This window comes from Mustela putorius, unplaced genomic scaffold (genome assembly GCF_011764305.1).
Source record: "Mustela putorius furo isolate JIRA1106 unplaced genomic scaffold, ASM1176430v1.1 tig00000127_pilon_pilon_pilon, whole genome shotgun sequence".
Taxonomy (NCBI): domain Eukaryota; kingdom Metazoa; phylum Chordata; class Mammalia; order Carnivora; family Mustelidae; genus Mustela; species Mustela putorius.
The window spans coordinates 10,000,001-10,017,682 of NW_025421288.1; the positions used below are offsets into that span (position 1 = coordinate 10,000,001).

General features: G+C 40.8%; 1 protein-coding gene across 5 annotated transcripts in view; it reads right to left on the bottom strand.

Annotated features, from left to right (window-relative positions):
• Positions 1-17,682, bottom strand: part of MAJIN (membrane anchored junction protein) — a 29,550-nt gene that overhangs the window by 8,949 nt on the left and 2,919 nt on the right. For 2 of the 5 annotated variants that reach the window (XM_045064641.1, XM_045064626.1), the window contains exons 2-4: positions 11,620-11,736; positions 3,266-3,311; positions 53-152 (exon numbers count right to left, since the gene is read on the bottom strand). In XM_045064641.1, the coding sequence (XP_044920576.1) occupies positions 53-152; positions 3,266-3,311; positions 11,620-11,736 (263 nt within the window). Of the gene's footprint in view, positions 1-52; positions 153-3,265; positions 3,312-11,619; positions 11,737-17,682 lie in introns of those variants that run through there. The other 3 variants (XM_045064652.1, XM_045064635.1, XM_045064656.1) reach the window with 2 other exon arrangements.

The window sequence follows — 17,682 nt, forward strand, 5'->3', positions numbered from 1 at the left end:
TGGATCTCCAATGTGATCTGCAGCTCATTTCTATCCAGAAATGAAAGGATACAGGGAAATACAATGAAGTGCTCTGTAGCAAATGGCTGCAGATTGTCCAAGTTTCCCAAGACTACACGAATAGAATCCTGGAAAAAAAACAAACCAACCAACTTGAAATGACTTTAATACTGTCTGGTCCCGGCCAATCTTTCCGTCTATACCTGGCGCTGCTTTTTCTATACTCTGTATTCCATTAAAGTTGAACTATTCCCTGAACATGCCTTCTGCTTCTCCATTTCTGTGTTCCTGCAGAGTCTGCTCCTCTACCTGAAATGCCCTTTCTACCCATCAGCCTATGTCCAAATCTTACCTATCCTTTAAGGGCCAGTTCAAAAGCTATCTCCTCCGGAAACTCTTCCCTGATTTCCCCAAGTTGTAAATTAATTAGTCTCTTAACTTCACAGTAGTTAGCCTTGGTTTTTTTTTTTTTTTTTTTTAAGAATTTATTTATTTATTTGACAGAGATCACAAGTAGGCAGAGAGGCAGGCAGAGAGAGAGAGGAGGAAGCAGGCTCCCTGCTGAGCAGAGAGCCCGATGCGGGACTCGATCCCAGGACTCCGGGATCATGACCTGAGCCGAAGGCAGTGGCTTAACCCACTGAGCCACCCAGGCGCCCCAGCCTTGGATCTTTATTACATTCCATCCACATATGTTTTATTTTCCTTACTGAGAGATCTGGAGCTAGAATATACACCTGATTTATTTTAGCATCCCTTCTATGGTGTCTACCTCAAGTAAATGTATACTGACTGTGTGAATGAATAATACTGGTATTTATTGATTTGTAGTTTTTTTACTTTAGCTTAAGTTCAGCCTTTTCTTCTACTTTTTAAAAATCTTAACTGATTAGTCTCTAATTAACCTATGCTTATTAGTATTCACCAACTAAACAGTTTGGTATCATAAAAAGACTACTGGATTTCTATGGGGAAAACACCTGAATTTCAGTCTCAATTTGGTCATTTCTCTAAGCCTCGATTTCCTTGTATTGGGGCTCACAGAAGGCAGAAATGGTGCTTTATTTATTTTTTTAAGATTTTATTTATTTATTTGACAGACAGAGATCACAAGTAGGCAGAGAGGCAGGCAGAGAGAGAGGGAGGAGGAAGCAGGCTCCCCACTGAGCAGAGAGCCCAATGCAGGGCTCAACCCCAGAACCCTGAAATCATGACCTGAGCTGAAGGCAGAGGCTTTAACCCACTGAACCACCCAGGTGCCCTGAAATGGTGCTTTATTTATCTTTGTATTCTCTGCACTACCATAGTATCTGGCTTATAATTTTAAAGTTTATTTATAATCTATATGGCCGACATGGGGTTCAAATTTATGATCTCAAGATCAAGACTCATATGCTCCACCAACTGAACCAGCCAGGAGCCTCTGTCTTATAATCTTAATAGCTAACATTTATTGAATAATCATGATGTCAACTGTTATTGTTACTATACACATTAACAGTTATAGAGACCTTATGAGATAGGCACTCTATTATTCCCTTTTTATAGACAGGGAAGCCAAAAGAAAGAGAGGTGAAACAACTTATCCAGTTCCACAGATAGTAATGGTGGAGCCAACATATGAACCCAGGCAGTGGGGTTCCAGAGTTTACCCTCCTAACCATGAAGCTCACTACCTATCAGTAAACATTTTCTGGATAAATGAAAGAGGATGGTAACGTCTGACTCAAAACTGAGAGTAAGAACATATAAGAAGCACTTAGAAAGATTTGGTGGGCTCATAAGTGCAGACAGACGCTCTCTAGCTGTGATGATATATGGAGCTGCTCACTGCGTGGCCAGCACTGCACACATCCGACTCGAATCGTGACCACAGCCTGGAGACAGGGGCTTTTATGAACTTCACTGACAGGTAGAAAAATAGAATACAGGTAACTTCCCCCAAATCCCAGTGTGAAGGCAGAACCTAACTCAGATCCAGATGTGACTGGCTCTAATGTCTATGCTCTCTCCACTTTACTATGCTGCCTTTAGTTTTTCTCTGCCCGAATTAACTGAAGCAAAGTAAAATAAACACTTTCTACTCACTACTAAAATAAGCAGAAAACTGTCATGGTTCTATATTAAAATAACTGTTAGTTATAATGATGTCTGTGAGCTCCTACAAGAGCCTAACATATCTTTCAACACTTAGCCAAAGAGGGATGCCTGGGTGGCTCAGTCGTTAAGCTTCGGCCTTCAGCTCAGATCATGATCCCAGCCTCCTGGGATCAGGTTCTGCATCAGGCTCCCTGCTCAGTGAGAAACCTGCTTCTCCCTCTCCCACTCCCCCTGCTTGTACTTCCTCTCCTGTTGTGTCTCTGTCAAATAAATAAATAAAATCCTTTTTAAAAAACAACAAAAAAACACTTTGCCAAAGAGCTATAGATAGATACCATACCTTAAGGCTATGACTTAAATTTCTGGTTTCATAGAGTTTTGTTTGTATATTTCATTGTATTCAAATTCTTTGAAATATGGCAGCAGATGTGTTCATAAATTAGAACAGTCCTAAATCACTGAGTTGTGAAGTTAGAAGACAACCTAATTTAGCACTCTCATTTTATGAATGAGACAATTAAGACCACGAGAACGATTTGCTAGGGGGCTGCACAGCTAATTGGTGGCTCAGCCAGGGCTGGAATCCAGGGCCAGCACCCAGGGCTATAACTCCTTGGACAATGCTTTCACCAGTTTACAAAGCTGTTGACTTGCTCGATCTTCTTCCTGTGGGAGAACCTAAAGCTGGGTAGAAAAGGAATGAAAATGAAGTGGGAATAGAACAAACTGCAAATGTTTCCAATTAAAGCGAAGGCACAGCAGTTTTGTCTGTGTATTTACAGTTGAGTTTCCTGAACGTCAAGTACAAGGCAGTAGTTGGGAGGGTGAGGTTTCCAGAGCCCTGGAAGGCGGCAGTCCTCCAGAAGCTTTCCCCATGCCAGCTGCCACAAAAGAGAGCTGCGGAGGGCCGGGAACTCTGGTGGAAACAATAGAACTCCACCTCAAAGGTGCTGACACTTCAACTAGGAGAACTGACAAAGGATACAGGCTTTAATTTTCCTGGAAAAACAGTGAAGTTTCTTTGCAGAGGAAATATGGCAGGGAGAAGCCAAGAGATCAGGTGGAGGCTGTGACTCAGTTCACAGGAAATAATTAAGATCTGGATATGGACACATCCTTGGCTTAAAGAATAACTTTCCCAGAAGTCGTGTGCTTCTTTCCCTACCTCCAGCTCCTGGACGATGACTTCCTTATTCTCTATGTCTTTCCCTCTAGAAGGTAAACAGATCAGAGGTAAGTAAACCGAGAAGGAAAACTGTGAAGACAGTAGACTCTACTGTCAGTAAAGTGAAGACAGTAGAGCAAAAAGGACACCTCCATTCACGACTAAGTAACAGTTGTGTGTGTTGACAGGGCTTGTGGGAAAAGGTGATCACCTAGGTGATGTGGTCTGAGAACCGGTAGGAGGCGGTACCAAAATATCTTCTCCAGTAACCCGCCAAGACCCGAAATTCCCACTGTGAAAATCAATTTGTTAGAGGTGTACTCAAGTGTAGCCTGTGGACCGTCAGGAGTCTTCAAGACCCTTTCAAGGGATCTCAAAGGGCAAAACTATTTTTATAGTAATAATAAGATGTCATTTGCCCTTTTTTGCTGTGTTAACATTTTATTTTTTAAAAATTTTATTTGGCAGAGAGAGACACAGCAGGAATACAAGCAGGAGTAGTGGGAGAGGGAGAAGCAGGCTTCCCCCTGAGCAGGGAGCCCGATGAGGGGCTCGATCCCAGAACTCTGGGATCACAACCTGAGCCGAAGGCAGAGGCTTTAACCCACTGAACCACCCAGGTGCCCCCCGCCCTGCTTTTTTTTTTTTATATATATTTTATTTATTTTGCTATGTTAACATTTTAACCGTTAGAGCAAAAGCAGTAGAGGGCAAAATCGCTGGTGCCTTTGCACAAGTCTAGCCAGTTGCACTAAACTGTACTATCAGTTGTGGTCATCTTAACTGCCACACAGGAAAAAAAAAAAAAATCCAGTTTCCTTTATATTTCAGGAAGCAGGAAAAAATTAATAATTTTATAAAATCTCAACCCTTAAATACATGTCTTTTTAATACATAATGTGATAAAATGGAAAGTACTAATACAGTACTTCTGCTGCAAAATATGATGGCTGTCTTGAGGAAAAGCACTTGTATGAATACTGCAAACTGAACTAGCTGGTCTTTTCATGGGATGTTGTTTTACTTCAATGATCAGTTAACAGACAAACTGTTCAAACTATTCAGATTTAGGAACGTGACATTTTCTCATGAAGAGTGAGCTTATCAATTCAAGGAAAGCAACTGACAGGGCACCTGGATGGCTCAGGGGGTTAAGCCTCTGTCTTCGGCTCACGTCATGATCTCTGGGTCCTGGGATAGAGGCCCACATAGGGCTCTACTCAGCAGGGAGCCTGCTTCCCCCTCTCTCTCTCTCTGCCTGCCTCTCTGCCTACTTGTGAGCTCTCTCTCTGTCAAATAAATAAATAAAAATTAAAAAAAAAAAAAGGAAAGCAACTGACAGTTTGTATCAATGATACATTTTAGGATTTCCAGCAAAAATTTGAACTTTAGAAAACTTCTACCCACCACACTGAGGTTGACAACTTTCAAATTTTTAAACACTTTTCTAAGATTGGTAGGGATATTAGTAAATATGATTTTATAATGTTGTATAATGAAGTGTGTCGACATTTGGATGATCTATAGAAGTCAGTGAATCAATATTTTCCAAATGACCAATGAAACACACCACGTTACAAAATCATTATAGGTTAAAGGCTCATTTACAGCACAAGACATACCAATGGGTTTTAGTGTAGCAGAGTTCAGAAAGTTCACTGATATGATTCAGATTCCATACTGCAACTAACCTTTAAAAAACTACTACATTGGGGCGCCTGGGTGGCTCAGTGGGTTAAGCCTCTGCCTTGGGCTCAGGTCATGATCCCAGGGTCCTGGGATTGAAGCCCCCCGCATTGGGCTCTCTGCTCAGCAGGGAGCCTGCTTCCTCATCTCTCTCTGCCTGTCTCTCTGCCTCCTTGTGCTGTCTGTCAAATAAATAAACAAAATCTTAAAAAACAACAACAACAAACTACTACATTAAACGGGGAACCTGTGGCTCAGTTGGCTGAGCGACCAACTCTTGATTTCAGTCCTGCTCATGATCAATCTCAGGTCTTGGGACTGATCTCCGTGTAGGACTCTAGGCTCTCTGCTCTGTGTTCAGGGCGGAGTCTGCCTGAGATTGTCTCTTCCCCTCTCCTTCTGCTCCCCAAACCTGCCTGCCCTCTCTTTCTCCCTATCTAGACAAATAATAAAGTCTTAAAACAAAACAAAACAAAACAAAAAAACTACCAGGTTAGGGAAGCCTGGGTGGTTTAGGCAGTTAAGCGCCCACCTCCAGCTTTTGGCTCAGGTCATGATCTCATGGGACGTGAGACAGAGCCCCCAGCCCAGCACTGTGCTGTGTCTTCTTGGGATTCTTTGCCTCTCCCTCTCTGTGTGCCTCTACCCCTGCTCACACGCAGGCACACATTCTCTCTCTCAGAGAACTAAATAAAATCTTCAAAAAGAAAAAGACTCTCCCTTTGCTTCTCCACCTGCTTTCTTTCTCAAATAAATAAATCTTTTTTAAAAACTACATTAACGGGGCACCTGGGTGGCCCAGTGGGTTAAGCCGCTGCCTTCGGCTCAGGCCATGATCTCAGGGTCCTGGGATCGAGTCCCGCATCGGGCTCTCTGCTCAGCAGGGAGCCTGCTTCCTCCTCTCTCTCTCTCTGCCTGCCTCTCTGCCTACTTGTGATCTCTGTCAAATAAATAAATAAAATCTTAAAATAAATAAATAAAAATAAAAAATAAAAAACTACATTAACGTGGCACCTGGGTGGCTCAGTCGGTTTAGAGTCTATCTTCGTCTTCGGCTCAGGTAATGATCCCAGGGTCCTGGGATCAAGTTCCGCATGGGGCTCCCTGCTCAGCAGAGAGCCTGCTTCTCCCTCTCCCTCTGCCTACTGCTCTGCCTATTTGTGCTCGCTCTCTGTCAAATAAATAGATAAATTTTTTTTTAAAAGATTTTATTTATTTATTTGACAGAGAGAAATTACAAGTACACTGAGAGGCAGGCAGAGAGAGAGAGAGAGAAGGAAGCAGGCTCCCTGCTGAGCAGAGAGCCCGATGCGGGACTTGATCCCAGGACCCTGAGATCATGACCTGAGCCGAAGGCAGTGGCTTAACCCACTGAGCCACCCAGGCGCCCCTAAATAGATAAAATTTTAAAGAGCTACATTAAAACGAAACAACTACCACTTGTCAAGTTTTGATGAAGGGTCAAAGAAGAATTTCCACAATGATCTGTGAAGGCTATTACCAAATCCCTACCTTTCCCAACTACACATCTATGTGGGGCAGGATTTTTTTCATATAACTCAACCAAAAAAAAAAAAATTCACAACAGATTGAATGTAGAAGCAGCAATAGTCTAGCAGCCTTCTATTAAGCCAGACACTAGTAAGAATTGCAAAAATTTAAAACAATATCCATCTTCTCACTAACATTTTGTCTTGAAATATGGTTTTTCCAATAAAAATGTATTAGCATTTAATGGATATATTATTATTTTAAATTAACACACTTTAAAGTTGTAGTAAGATATATATAACCTAAAATTTGCCATTTTAAACATTTTTTTTAAAGATTTTATTTATTTATTTATTTATTTAAAAGATTTTATTTGACAGAGAGAGATCACAAGTAGACAGAGAGGCAGGCAGAGAGAGAGGGGTAGCCGGCTCCCTGCTGAGCAAAGAGCCCAATGCGGGACTCGACTCCAGGATGCTGGGATCATGACCTGAGCCGAAAGCAGAGGCTTTAACTCACTGAGCCACCCAGGCGCCCCAAAGATTTTATTTATTAAAAAAAGATTTTATTTATTTATTTGACAGAGAGAGACACACAGCGAGAAAGGGAGCACAAGCAGGGAGAGAGGGAGAGGGAGAAGCAGGCTTCCTTGTAGCAGGGAGTGCAATGTGGGGCTCAATCCCAGGACCCTGGGATCATGACCTGAGCCGAAGGCAGACACTTAATGACTGAGCCACCCAGGCACCCCTTTTTAAACATTTTAAGTATACAATTCAGTGGTATTAATTACACTCATAACCATGGTATGTAACAATCACCACTGTTTTCAAAGTTTATCTTCCCAAACAGAAACACTATACTCCTTAAGCAATAATTCCCCATTCTGCCCTCCACCCCACCCCTGATGACCCCTATTCTACTTTCTCTCTATAAATTTTCCTATTTAATATTTCATGGAAGCAGAATCCTACAATATTTTTTCCTTTTGTTATTGGATTATTTCACTTAGCATAATGTTTTCAAGGTTTATCCATGTTGTACCTATATCAGAACTTCATTTTTTTTGCAACTTTCTTTTTATGGCTGAATAATACTCCATTGTATATATATCTATACACACCATACAGATAACTCTATTTTGTTTGTCCATTCACCAATCTGATGGACCCTTGGGTTGTTTCCGTCTTCTGGCTTTTGTGAATAATATCGCTACGGTGTTGTACAACCATCTGCTTGCATCCCTGTTTTCAATTCTTTGCGGCACATACCTACAGATGAAATTGCTGGGTCATGTGGTAATTCCATGTTTCATTTTTTGAGAAGCTGCCAAATTGTTTTCCATGGCAAGTGCGCTACTTTATATTTCCATAAGCACTACACAAGGGCTCCAATTTCTCTACATCCTTGCCAACTGTTATTTTCTGGGTGGTGTTTTGTTTTTCTTTTATATGGCTATCCTAGTAGGTATGAAGTTGTCTCATTGTGGTTTGGATTTGCATTTCAGTAGTGACTAATGATACTGAGCATCTTTTCATGTGCTTATTGGCATTCGTGTATCTCCGCTGAAGGATGTCTAGTGAAGTCTTTTGTCCATTTTAAAACTGGGGGTTTTTTTGCTGTTGAGTTGTACTTCTTTCTATATTCTAAACATTAAAGTTCTACCAGATATATGATTAACAAATATTTCCTCCCATCTGTGAGTTGCCCTTTAACTCTGCTGATAGTGTCCTTTGATGCATAATTAAAAAAAAAAATTTAGGGGCACCTGGGTGACTCAGTTGTTAGTATCTGCCTTTGGCTCAGGGTATGATCCCAGGGTCCTGGGATCGAGCCCCTCATCAGGCTCCCTGCTTGATGGGAAACCTGCTTCTCCTTCTCCCACTCCCCTTGCTTGTATTCCCTCTCTCACTGTGTCTCTGTCAAATAAATAAAATCTTTAAAAATTTTTAAAAATATTTAGTCGGGGGCACCTGGGTGGCTCAGTGGGTTGGGCCTCTGCCTTCGGCTCAGGTCATGGTCTCAGAGTCCTGGGATTGAGCCCCCACCTCGGGCTCTCTGCTCAGCAGGGAGCCTGCCTCCCCCTCCCCCTCTGCCTGCCTCTCTGCCTACTTGTGATGTCTCTCTCTGTCAAATAAATTAAAAAAAAAAAATTTAGTCAGGCACCTGGGTGGCTCAGTAGGTTAAGCATCTGCCTTTGGTTCAGGTCATGATCCCAGGGTCCTGGGATTGAGCCCTGCATTGAGCTCCCTGCTCAGGAGGGAGTCTGCTTCTCCCTCTGCCCATCCCCTCCATGCTTTCTCTCTCAAATAAATAAAACCATTATAAAAAATTTTTTTATTTAGTCAAGTCCAAATTTATCTAATTTCTTTTGGTGTCAATGTCTTTGGTATTGTGTTTAAGAAACCACTGCCAAATTCAAAGTCATGAAGACTTGTCACTATGTTTTCTTCTAAGAGTTTCATAGTTTTAGCTCTTAAATTTAGATCATTGATTTATTTTTTAAAATATTTTATTATGTATTTATATTGGGCGGCAGAAGAAGAGGGAAAAGGAGTCTTTTTAAAAAATTTTATTTATTTATTTGACAGAGAGAGAAATCACAAGTAGGCAGAGAGGCTGGCAGAGAGAAAGGAAGAAGCAGGTACCCCACTTAGCAGAGAGCCCAATGTGGGGCTCAATCCCAGGACCCTGAGATTATGACCTGAGCCGAAGACAGAGGCTTAACCCACTGAGTCACCAAGGCGCCCCAGGAGAAAGTCTTAAGCAGATTCCACACTGAATGGACCCCAACATGGGTCTCAATCTCACAAGCCTGAGATCATGACCTGAGTCAAAACCAAGAGTTGGTAGCTCAACTGTGCCACCCAGGTGCCCCTAGATCTTTGATCTATGTTTAGTTAAGTTTTGTATACAGTATAAGGTAAGGGTCTAACTTTATTCTTCTACATGTGGATATCTACTCTTCTCAGAACCACTGATTAAAGAGAAGAGACTGTTCATCCCCTATTGAATGGTCTTGGCATTCTAGTTAAAACAAATTGATCAGAATGCCTGGGTGGCTCAGTCAGTTAAGCGACTGCTTAGGTCATGATCCTGGAGTCCCAAGACTGAGTCCCAAATCCAGCTCCTTGCTCCGTAGGGAGTCTGCTTTTCCCTCTGACCCTCCCCCACTCTCATGCTCTCTCTAACTAAAATCTTAAAAAAAAAAAAAAAAAAGTGACCATAGATGTGAGGGCTTATTTCTGGGCTCTCAATTCTATTCTATGGTCTATAAAGTTGTCCTAATGCCATTACCATACTTTTTGATTACCTGTAGTTTTGTAGTAAGTTTTTAAATTGGGAAGTACAAATCTTCCAATTTTGTTCTTTTTTTTTTTTTTAGATTTTATTTATTTACTTGACAGATCACAAATAGGCAGAGAGGCAGGCAGGGATTTTCTACATGTAAGATCACGTTTTCCACAGATATAGTTTCACTTCTTCCTTTCTAATTTGTATGCATCCCTGTCTTATTTTTGATATTAAGGGAAAAGCTTTTTCTAAAAATGATTGTGACATTAGCTGTGGCATTTTCCTATACGGCCTTTATCATACTGAGGAAGTTCCCCTCTATTCCTAGTTTATTGACCTTTCTTATCATGAAAGGGTGCTGGATTTGGTCAAATGTTTTTTCTTTTCTTTTTTTTTAAAGATTTAATCCATCCATTTGACAGACAGAGATCACAGCAGGCAGAGAGGCAGGCAGAGAGAGAGAGAGAAGCAGGCTCCCCGCTGAGGAAGGAGCCCAATGTGGGACTCGATCCCAAGAGTCTGGGATCATGACCTGAGCTGAAGGCAGAGGCTTTAACCACTGAGCCACCCAGGCACGCCCCTTTTTTTCTTAAAGGAGGTAAAAGTTTACTGAATACACCTCAAAGGAGTGGCAGACAGTACAGCAGAGGAGTGGCTGTCTGCCTTGGATGCTTTTTCTTTATCAGTTGGGATGATTATGTGTTTTTTTTACCCTTCATTCTATTAATGCAGTGTACTATATTGGTTGATTTCTTTTTTAAAAAAAAAAGGTTTTATTTATTTGAGAGTGAAAAGAGAGAGCATGAGAGAGACAGAGAGCACAAAAGCAGGGGGAAGGGGCAGAGGGAGAAACAGACTCCCCACCAAGCAGGGAGCCCAGTGCAGCACTTGATCCCAGAACCCTGGATCATGACCTGAGGTGAAGGCAGATGCTTAACTGACTGAGCCACCCAGATGCCCCTATACTGGTTGATGTCTGTATGCTGAACCATCCTTGAATTCCTGGTGTAAGTCCCAGGTATATGAACAATGCCAGTCTCCTCATTAATTTTTTAGAAATATACTTGTTTTTTTTTAAGATTTACTATTTTTTTAAAAGATTATTTATTTATTTATTTGTCAGAGAGAGAGGGAGAGCGAGCACAGGCAGACAGAGAGGCAGGCAGAGTCAGAGGGAGAAGCAGGCTCTCTGCAGAGCAAGGAGCCCGATGTGGGACTTGATCCCAGAATGCCGGGATCATGACCTGAGCTGAAGGCAGCTGCTTAACCAACTGAGCCACCCAGGCGTCCCTACTATTTATTTTAGAGAGAGGGAGAGCATGAGCAGGAGGAGGGGAAGAGAAAGAAGAAAAGAGAGAATCTCCAGCAAACTCCCGCTGAGTGTGGTGCCTGATGTGGAGTTCGATTTCACAACACTGAGATCATGACCCGAGCAGAAATCAAGAGTCAGATGCTTAACTAAGAGAGCCACGCAGGTGCCCCTAGAAATATAGATATTTTAAATAAAATATATTATCTGTTAATATTTAATGATATATTATTTTTAAATTAATAAGTATGCTATTTTAATTTTTGTTTTAATCTTTATATGACACATATTGGCAGGTATAACCACAACTATCAAAACCTCTTTAGGATCCTTGATAATCTTAAGAGTGCAAAGGGATCCTGAGATAAAAAATATTGAGAACCCCTGCTCCAAATGTATGCCATCACTAATTTAGAAACTTACTTGAATAATAATATATGGAATATAAAATATCTGGGAAAGAGAGTCCTACATACTTCAGCCAGTCTCCAGGACTGAGTGAAGGCAGAGAAGAGATGACACATGGGAATGTACCGACCTGTATTTGCAAAGGCTACTCTCCTAGCTTTAAAATTACCTGATGCTGTTGCCGTATCTAATTTTGAATTTATACACATTGGGTCCTGCGTGAAGAAACCTCGTCTCTGGAAACGGGTAGGTGAAGGGTTTTAAACTCATACTTCCAAATGATAGCCTAATAAAACAGAAATATGAGAGAATTATTAAAAAGCAAAAGACAGTTCCTTATCAACTTTATGGTATAGGAAAGAGAGCCTGCCCAATATATAGCATCTCTTCATGAGTAAAATATTCAACACTCAACATCGGTTAGTTTTTATATTAACTGTCTACATTAATCACCTGGATCATTCTCCTACCTGCATGGGGAAGATATATGGTGATTGGGGATAATCTCTATCCTTGAAATCAAAACACCTGAGTTCAAGGTTTGTTGTTTGCCTTACACCTCAGGCAAATCACTTCTCTCCGTGAGACTAATAATAGCAACATCTGATGACTCACAAGGTTTTTGTTAAGATTAAATCTATCTCCCAAATATCTCCTGAATCTATTCTCCTCCCTTGTCCCCACTTTCCCTGGAACCTAGGGCCAGTGTGAAGAGGGCTCAAGTCAAATAATGAAACAATCCAAATGCATCAAGGTGGCATAATTAGGAAGACCTCTGCTGTTAATTTTAGATGAAGTTAAGGGATGAGCACACCGTCCTGTCACAGCTAATACAGCAAATAAGGATGTACACTAATGTTTTCCAGTGCTGCCGAGGAACGCCTTCTCTTTCCTAGCTCTCAGCCATTCTTCCTCTTTACCCGCTTGTGAGACTGCCCGTGCCACAAGAGTGCCTACTATCCTCTTAGCACTTGCTTTACTTTTCCTATTCCAGAATCTTTGCCCACTTGAGGTCCTCTCTGAGGGAAACTGGAGAAAGGGGAAAGATGGAAAAAGGAGAATGGCAGGTCTCTTCTCCTTCAAGGGGGCATTTGGGACACACTCAAAAGTAAGAATCAAGCACAGTGATCAGTGGTATTCAAAGTCATTAGGACTTTTCTGTGCTTCTTTTTACTTGCAGGGATAATAAACCCTGCATTTTCTGTCTCTTCATATGGAAGTTTAAGTAATAAATAATGAGATTAGAGGTCCAGAGTTCCTGAGGATAAAAGCTACCCACACACAACACAAAGTATTGATTTCAGAGGCAGCTAAGATGCCATAGACCGAACAGGCACAAAGAAAGAATAATTCAGGGTTGAACCTTAGCTCCCCTTATACCCCTCCTTATTTTCTCCAGGCCTTGGTTTTCTTAGTTATACAATAATAACAAAAACTAACAATAGCTTTTTGTTATGCCCTATTTTAAGTGTCTTACATATATTACCTCACTTAATCCTCACAATAAGCCGGAAATCAATAGTCTAAATTTGATAGATAAGGAAACCGAGGCACTGAGAGATGAATTAACCTCCCCATAGTTATATGAATGTTGGAATCGGGATTCAAAGTGAGGTAATACAGGGCCAGACTTGATGCACTTATCCACTTTCCCACTCTGCTTTCTGAGGATTTTAGTTTTTTTAAAAAGTACATTTTGTAAGTACTAAAATATTATATACACATAAAGGACTATTTTTATTATTCTTTCCTCCATATTACCCCAATACCATTTCTACTCAGCAGGGAAAACTCTTGTTTGGTGGAGTCAGGAGATCTATGTGCCCAAAGAATGGAATTTCCCACAATTTGCAAAGTTCATGTCTGGGCCTGCCAGTAAAGAGATATTCCAGTGTCTGATCTTGGCTGCTTGGGATTAGAATGACAGGAGGCTGGAGCCAGAGCCCATGAGACTATTTAGACTAGAATTGCAGTCAAAAGTGAAAAGAAATAGTTGGTGCCAACTGCAAAGTTACCAGAGGGGAAATATTGTTCATATCCTGAAGGGAAAGGAAAAAAAAAAAAGCTCACTGATTCCCATGTCCAAGGCATGGGAGGAACTGAACTAGATTTGATTGTGTTTTTGGTGCTAAGGTGACACTTTTTCAAAGTAGGAAAGGAGTCTACCGGTAAGACTTGGGTTGCTGCCACAAAAATTTAGCTTTCACTTATTCAGAGGGTTCTCCTAAAATGCAGTCACTCTTATCAAAGACAGAGGGCTGAGGGATCAGAGTAAAGGAAATGAAGGACATTTGCTGGAAATGACAGTCCAGAGAGGAAACTTCATGCACTGTGCCACAGCTGGTTGCCTGAGAGAGGTAAAAACAGCCCTCTCTGGCTGGGGCCTGCCTGTTAATTGCTGGCTGCCTGCTTCAGAAACAAACACCACACACACTAATTACCTCATTTGAAAATAAAGATTAGAGAGCATAATCCAGAAGAACCACGTAAGTGGTGGTGGTTCAAAGATTTCACAAGGTTATTTTCCAACACGAGTACTGCAGTTCATGACGACACTATGGGATCTTAACAGGTGAAGGGTCAGACTCTCAACCCATTTTTAGGTGATCAAAAAACACGATGGGTTTAAAACAGAAAAGATTAGAGGCAATATCCATTAGTTGGAAAGACATAAGACTTGGAAGGGGAGGATCAAGGCTTGAGTCCTAGCTCTGCCTTCTATTAGTCATTAGACCCCGAGCAAGTCACTTGGCCTCATCATTTCTGTTTCCACACCTGCAAATGGGAATATGATTATATTGTAAATAACACTTCATAAGCTCTAGAGTATTATATAAACATTAGCTTTTTGATATATTTGAAGTTTCTCTCTTAATGCCTCACTAGAAAAGCAAATTTAATAAGAGAGGAAAACTATCTTTCATCTCAGCGCAAAAATCTGACACATCCCAATCAAGAACCTTTCTTTGAAAATTCCCCCAATAATTAGCTTTAAATGACATACTGGCAAGGATGTTAGATTTTTAAAGGTTTTTAGTCATTTGTTTCCCATAAAGAAACATCTGGGTCAGTGCATGGAATCTAAAGCAGGGCTGAAGGCTCTATGAGGATAATGATATTGACTACTGCGGTGGAAGGAGATGATAAGGAAATCCTGTCATTCAATATATCTGGGGACATTTGATGGAAAAATCCTCCACAGGGTTAAAGAACAAAAGAGCTTTCATAAGCATTTATTCAAAATACATTTACTGGGCAGATCTAATACGACAGGCTCTGCGACAACTGAGGGTGGGCAACAAGATAGGGAAATCCCACTGATACTGTGGATTTACTACCCAAGTTTTAGAACTTAGATTGAAGACGGATGACCAGTTTCTCCTTTTGCCTTCACAAGTCCTTGGCTGGTCTCAGACATCTGCCTGGCTCTACTAAATTATATTCAGAATAGAGGTTCTATACTAGAGAATATTTCCAACTAGAGACTCACGGTTGCCTATAGCCTCAAGTGCCCTTCATTTTATTTTTATTTTTTATTTTATTTCATTATTATTATTTTTTAAAGATTCCACTCATTTATTTGACAGACAGAGATCACAAGTAGGCAGAGAGGCAGGCAGAGAGATAGGAAGGGAAGCAGGCTCCCTGCTAAGCAGAGAGCCCGATGTGGGGCTCAATCCCAGGACCCCGGGAACGTGACCTGAGCTGAAGGCAGAGGCTCCAACCCACTGAGCCACCCAGACGCCCCGTGCCCTTCATTTTAGAGGGTATGAGAAGAAACTGATTTCACCAAAGTAGGAAATAAGTTCCACAAGGTCACATAACTCAGAATGCAACCAGGATTAGTTCTCCCCAAGACTGCTGATTCCTTTGGCCCACACATTTTCCATTACAACACATCACTGTCAGTCACTTTATAAACTGTAATCCCTGGTTATCTCTTAATTGTGGATGACTAGAGACAAACTCAATCTGGGTACAAAGGGATCAAATCAAAATGTAAGCTTTTCTGATTAAATGTTCTTAGAATTATTTCTTGGAGGTGTTAAAGGGTCACATTCACATTTGTTTGTCTTCAAGCTCTATTTTCAAAAGGAACTATTCTCGGTTTCTTCACCTTGCAGAGTGACTAGGACAGCTAATGAAATAATGAAGGTATAATTGCTTATTGTAGCACTCTACACAAAGGTTATTCTTTATTTAAAAACAAATCAGGGCACCTGGGTGGCTCAGTTGGTTAAGCCACTGCCTTCAGCTCAGGTCATGATCCTGGGGTCCTGGGATCAAGTACAGAATTGGGCTCCCAGCTCCTCGAGGAGTCTGCTTTTCCCTCTGACCTTCTCCCCTCTCATGCTCTCTCTCTCAAATAAATAAAACCTTTTAAAAAATGTTTTTAAAAAGCAGTGTTAAAATACGGGACAAGAAGATACTAATCTAAGACGACCCAGGATACTTTCATGCTTATCAATGTCATTTTTCCTCATTAGGTTTCTTCCCACTCTTTAGACACAATCTTTAAAATGCTCTTGGCATTTGTTCAGGAATACATTTGCTCTTGGAAGTGTCAGATTTTGTTTTGTTTGAGAGGGGAGGAGTAACTAAAACTAACAGAGAGGTAGGAAGATGCCCCAGAATGAAACTAAAAGGCCTACTGGACAACTCAATAGACCAGAAAGGAGTCTAAGTTAATCTCTTCTGCTACTTTTGGGACCGAAGTGCCACTTCCACTTACATCTTAACCATCCTAAAAGCTATTGGAAAAACTGCCTTTGGTCGATAGGTCCAGATCTGTGCTCCCTATTCTGGAAAAACAATAGAATGATATTGCTTCTCTCCACCCTAACCAGAAGCTGTGGCTTGTTTAATGACAATCAACCTATTAGCATTTTAACATTATAGTGCAGAGCTCTAAACATCCTACCAACTCCAGGAACCCGAAAAGCATTTGGATGTAAAACTGCTGGCAAAGAAAGACATTTTATTTTTTGGTTACACCATTGGGTGAGTTGCCCTGAAGCAGTTCATGTAGGAAAGAAAATTTTAAATGGGGGGAAAAAGTACCAATAGTTTCAGAAGGACAAGTGGTGGAGAGAAAAGAACATCTTCTATAATTTTGAGCTAAAAACTCTTTAGTCTTTGATGTACCTATCTCAAGGGTCTTAGTGACAGAAGACTAATAAAGTGTAAAAAGAAAGCTTCTAAAATATACAGCTTTGTTCTTGCCATGAAACAATGGCAGATTCTGAAGAAATTAAGTTAATAAGAAAACGAAATTACTTTTTATGTAAAGACAGCAAATTTCACACAGGAAATTTGAAATATCTTACTAACTTTAATCCAATGCTGGTGAGATACTGGGGAAATAAGAATTGTATTTACAAAAAGATGTATCTGACTTGAGATCATCTTCTAATTTGGCCAAGATCATACAAGGGCAAGACTAAAACTCAGATGTATTGCTAAAGCAAGATAGTCTAGCTGATTATGAACTGGCCTACACACCATATTAGCCTCAATTCTTTATATTTTACCACCTAAGCCTAGCTCTCAAATAAGAAAATCAGTTATTATTGCTAAGAAACATAAAGCTTTGTACTTTGAAAAACCATCAAACCATAGGGATCTGATGGTGAACTGATCTTAACAAACAATCTCATATTTATAAAGCACTTTCAATGTATATAATGCTTTCCTGTCCCTATCCCACAAGATCAAAAAACCTCTATTAAAGTAGGAAGGCAGATTCAGCTATTTTATACTCTAACTGCTCTCTTCATTTTTACTTGATTTCTCTCATTCTCATGTTCATTCAACATTCACTCATTCGGCTCACAAATAGTCACATACATACTATGTTCCAGAAACGAAGTGCCAGAGATATAGTGGAGATAGTAAGAACTTGGTCCTCACCTGCAAAGAGCTTACAAATAATTTTAAGTGTGATGACTGCTACAAAAAGGAATAGGGTGATGTGGCAACATGATAGAGACTCTTACCCTAGAATGGAAATCATGGAAGCCAACTGTAAGTAACAGACTCACATCTGAGGGATGAGTATGAGTTAGGGAGGCACCAACAGAGAGTGGGTCTGGGGTGGGTACAGGAAACAGCAGATGTAAGAGTCCTCAACTGGGAGAGAGCATGGCACTTTCAAAAGACAGAAGTGTAGTGACCCAGAAGATAGTGGGCAAAAAGGACAGTGCTATGAAAGTAATAGAGAGATAAGCAGTGG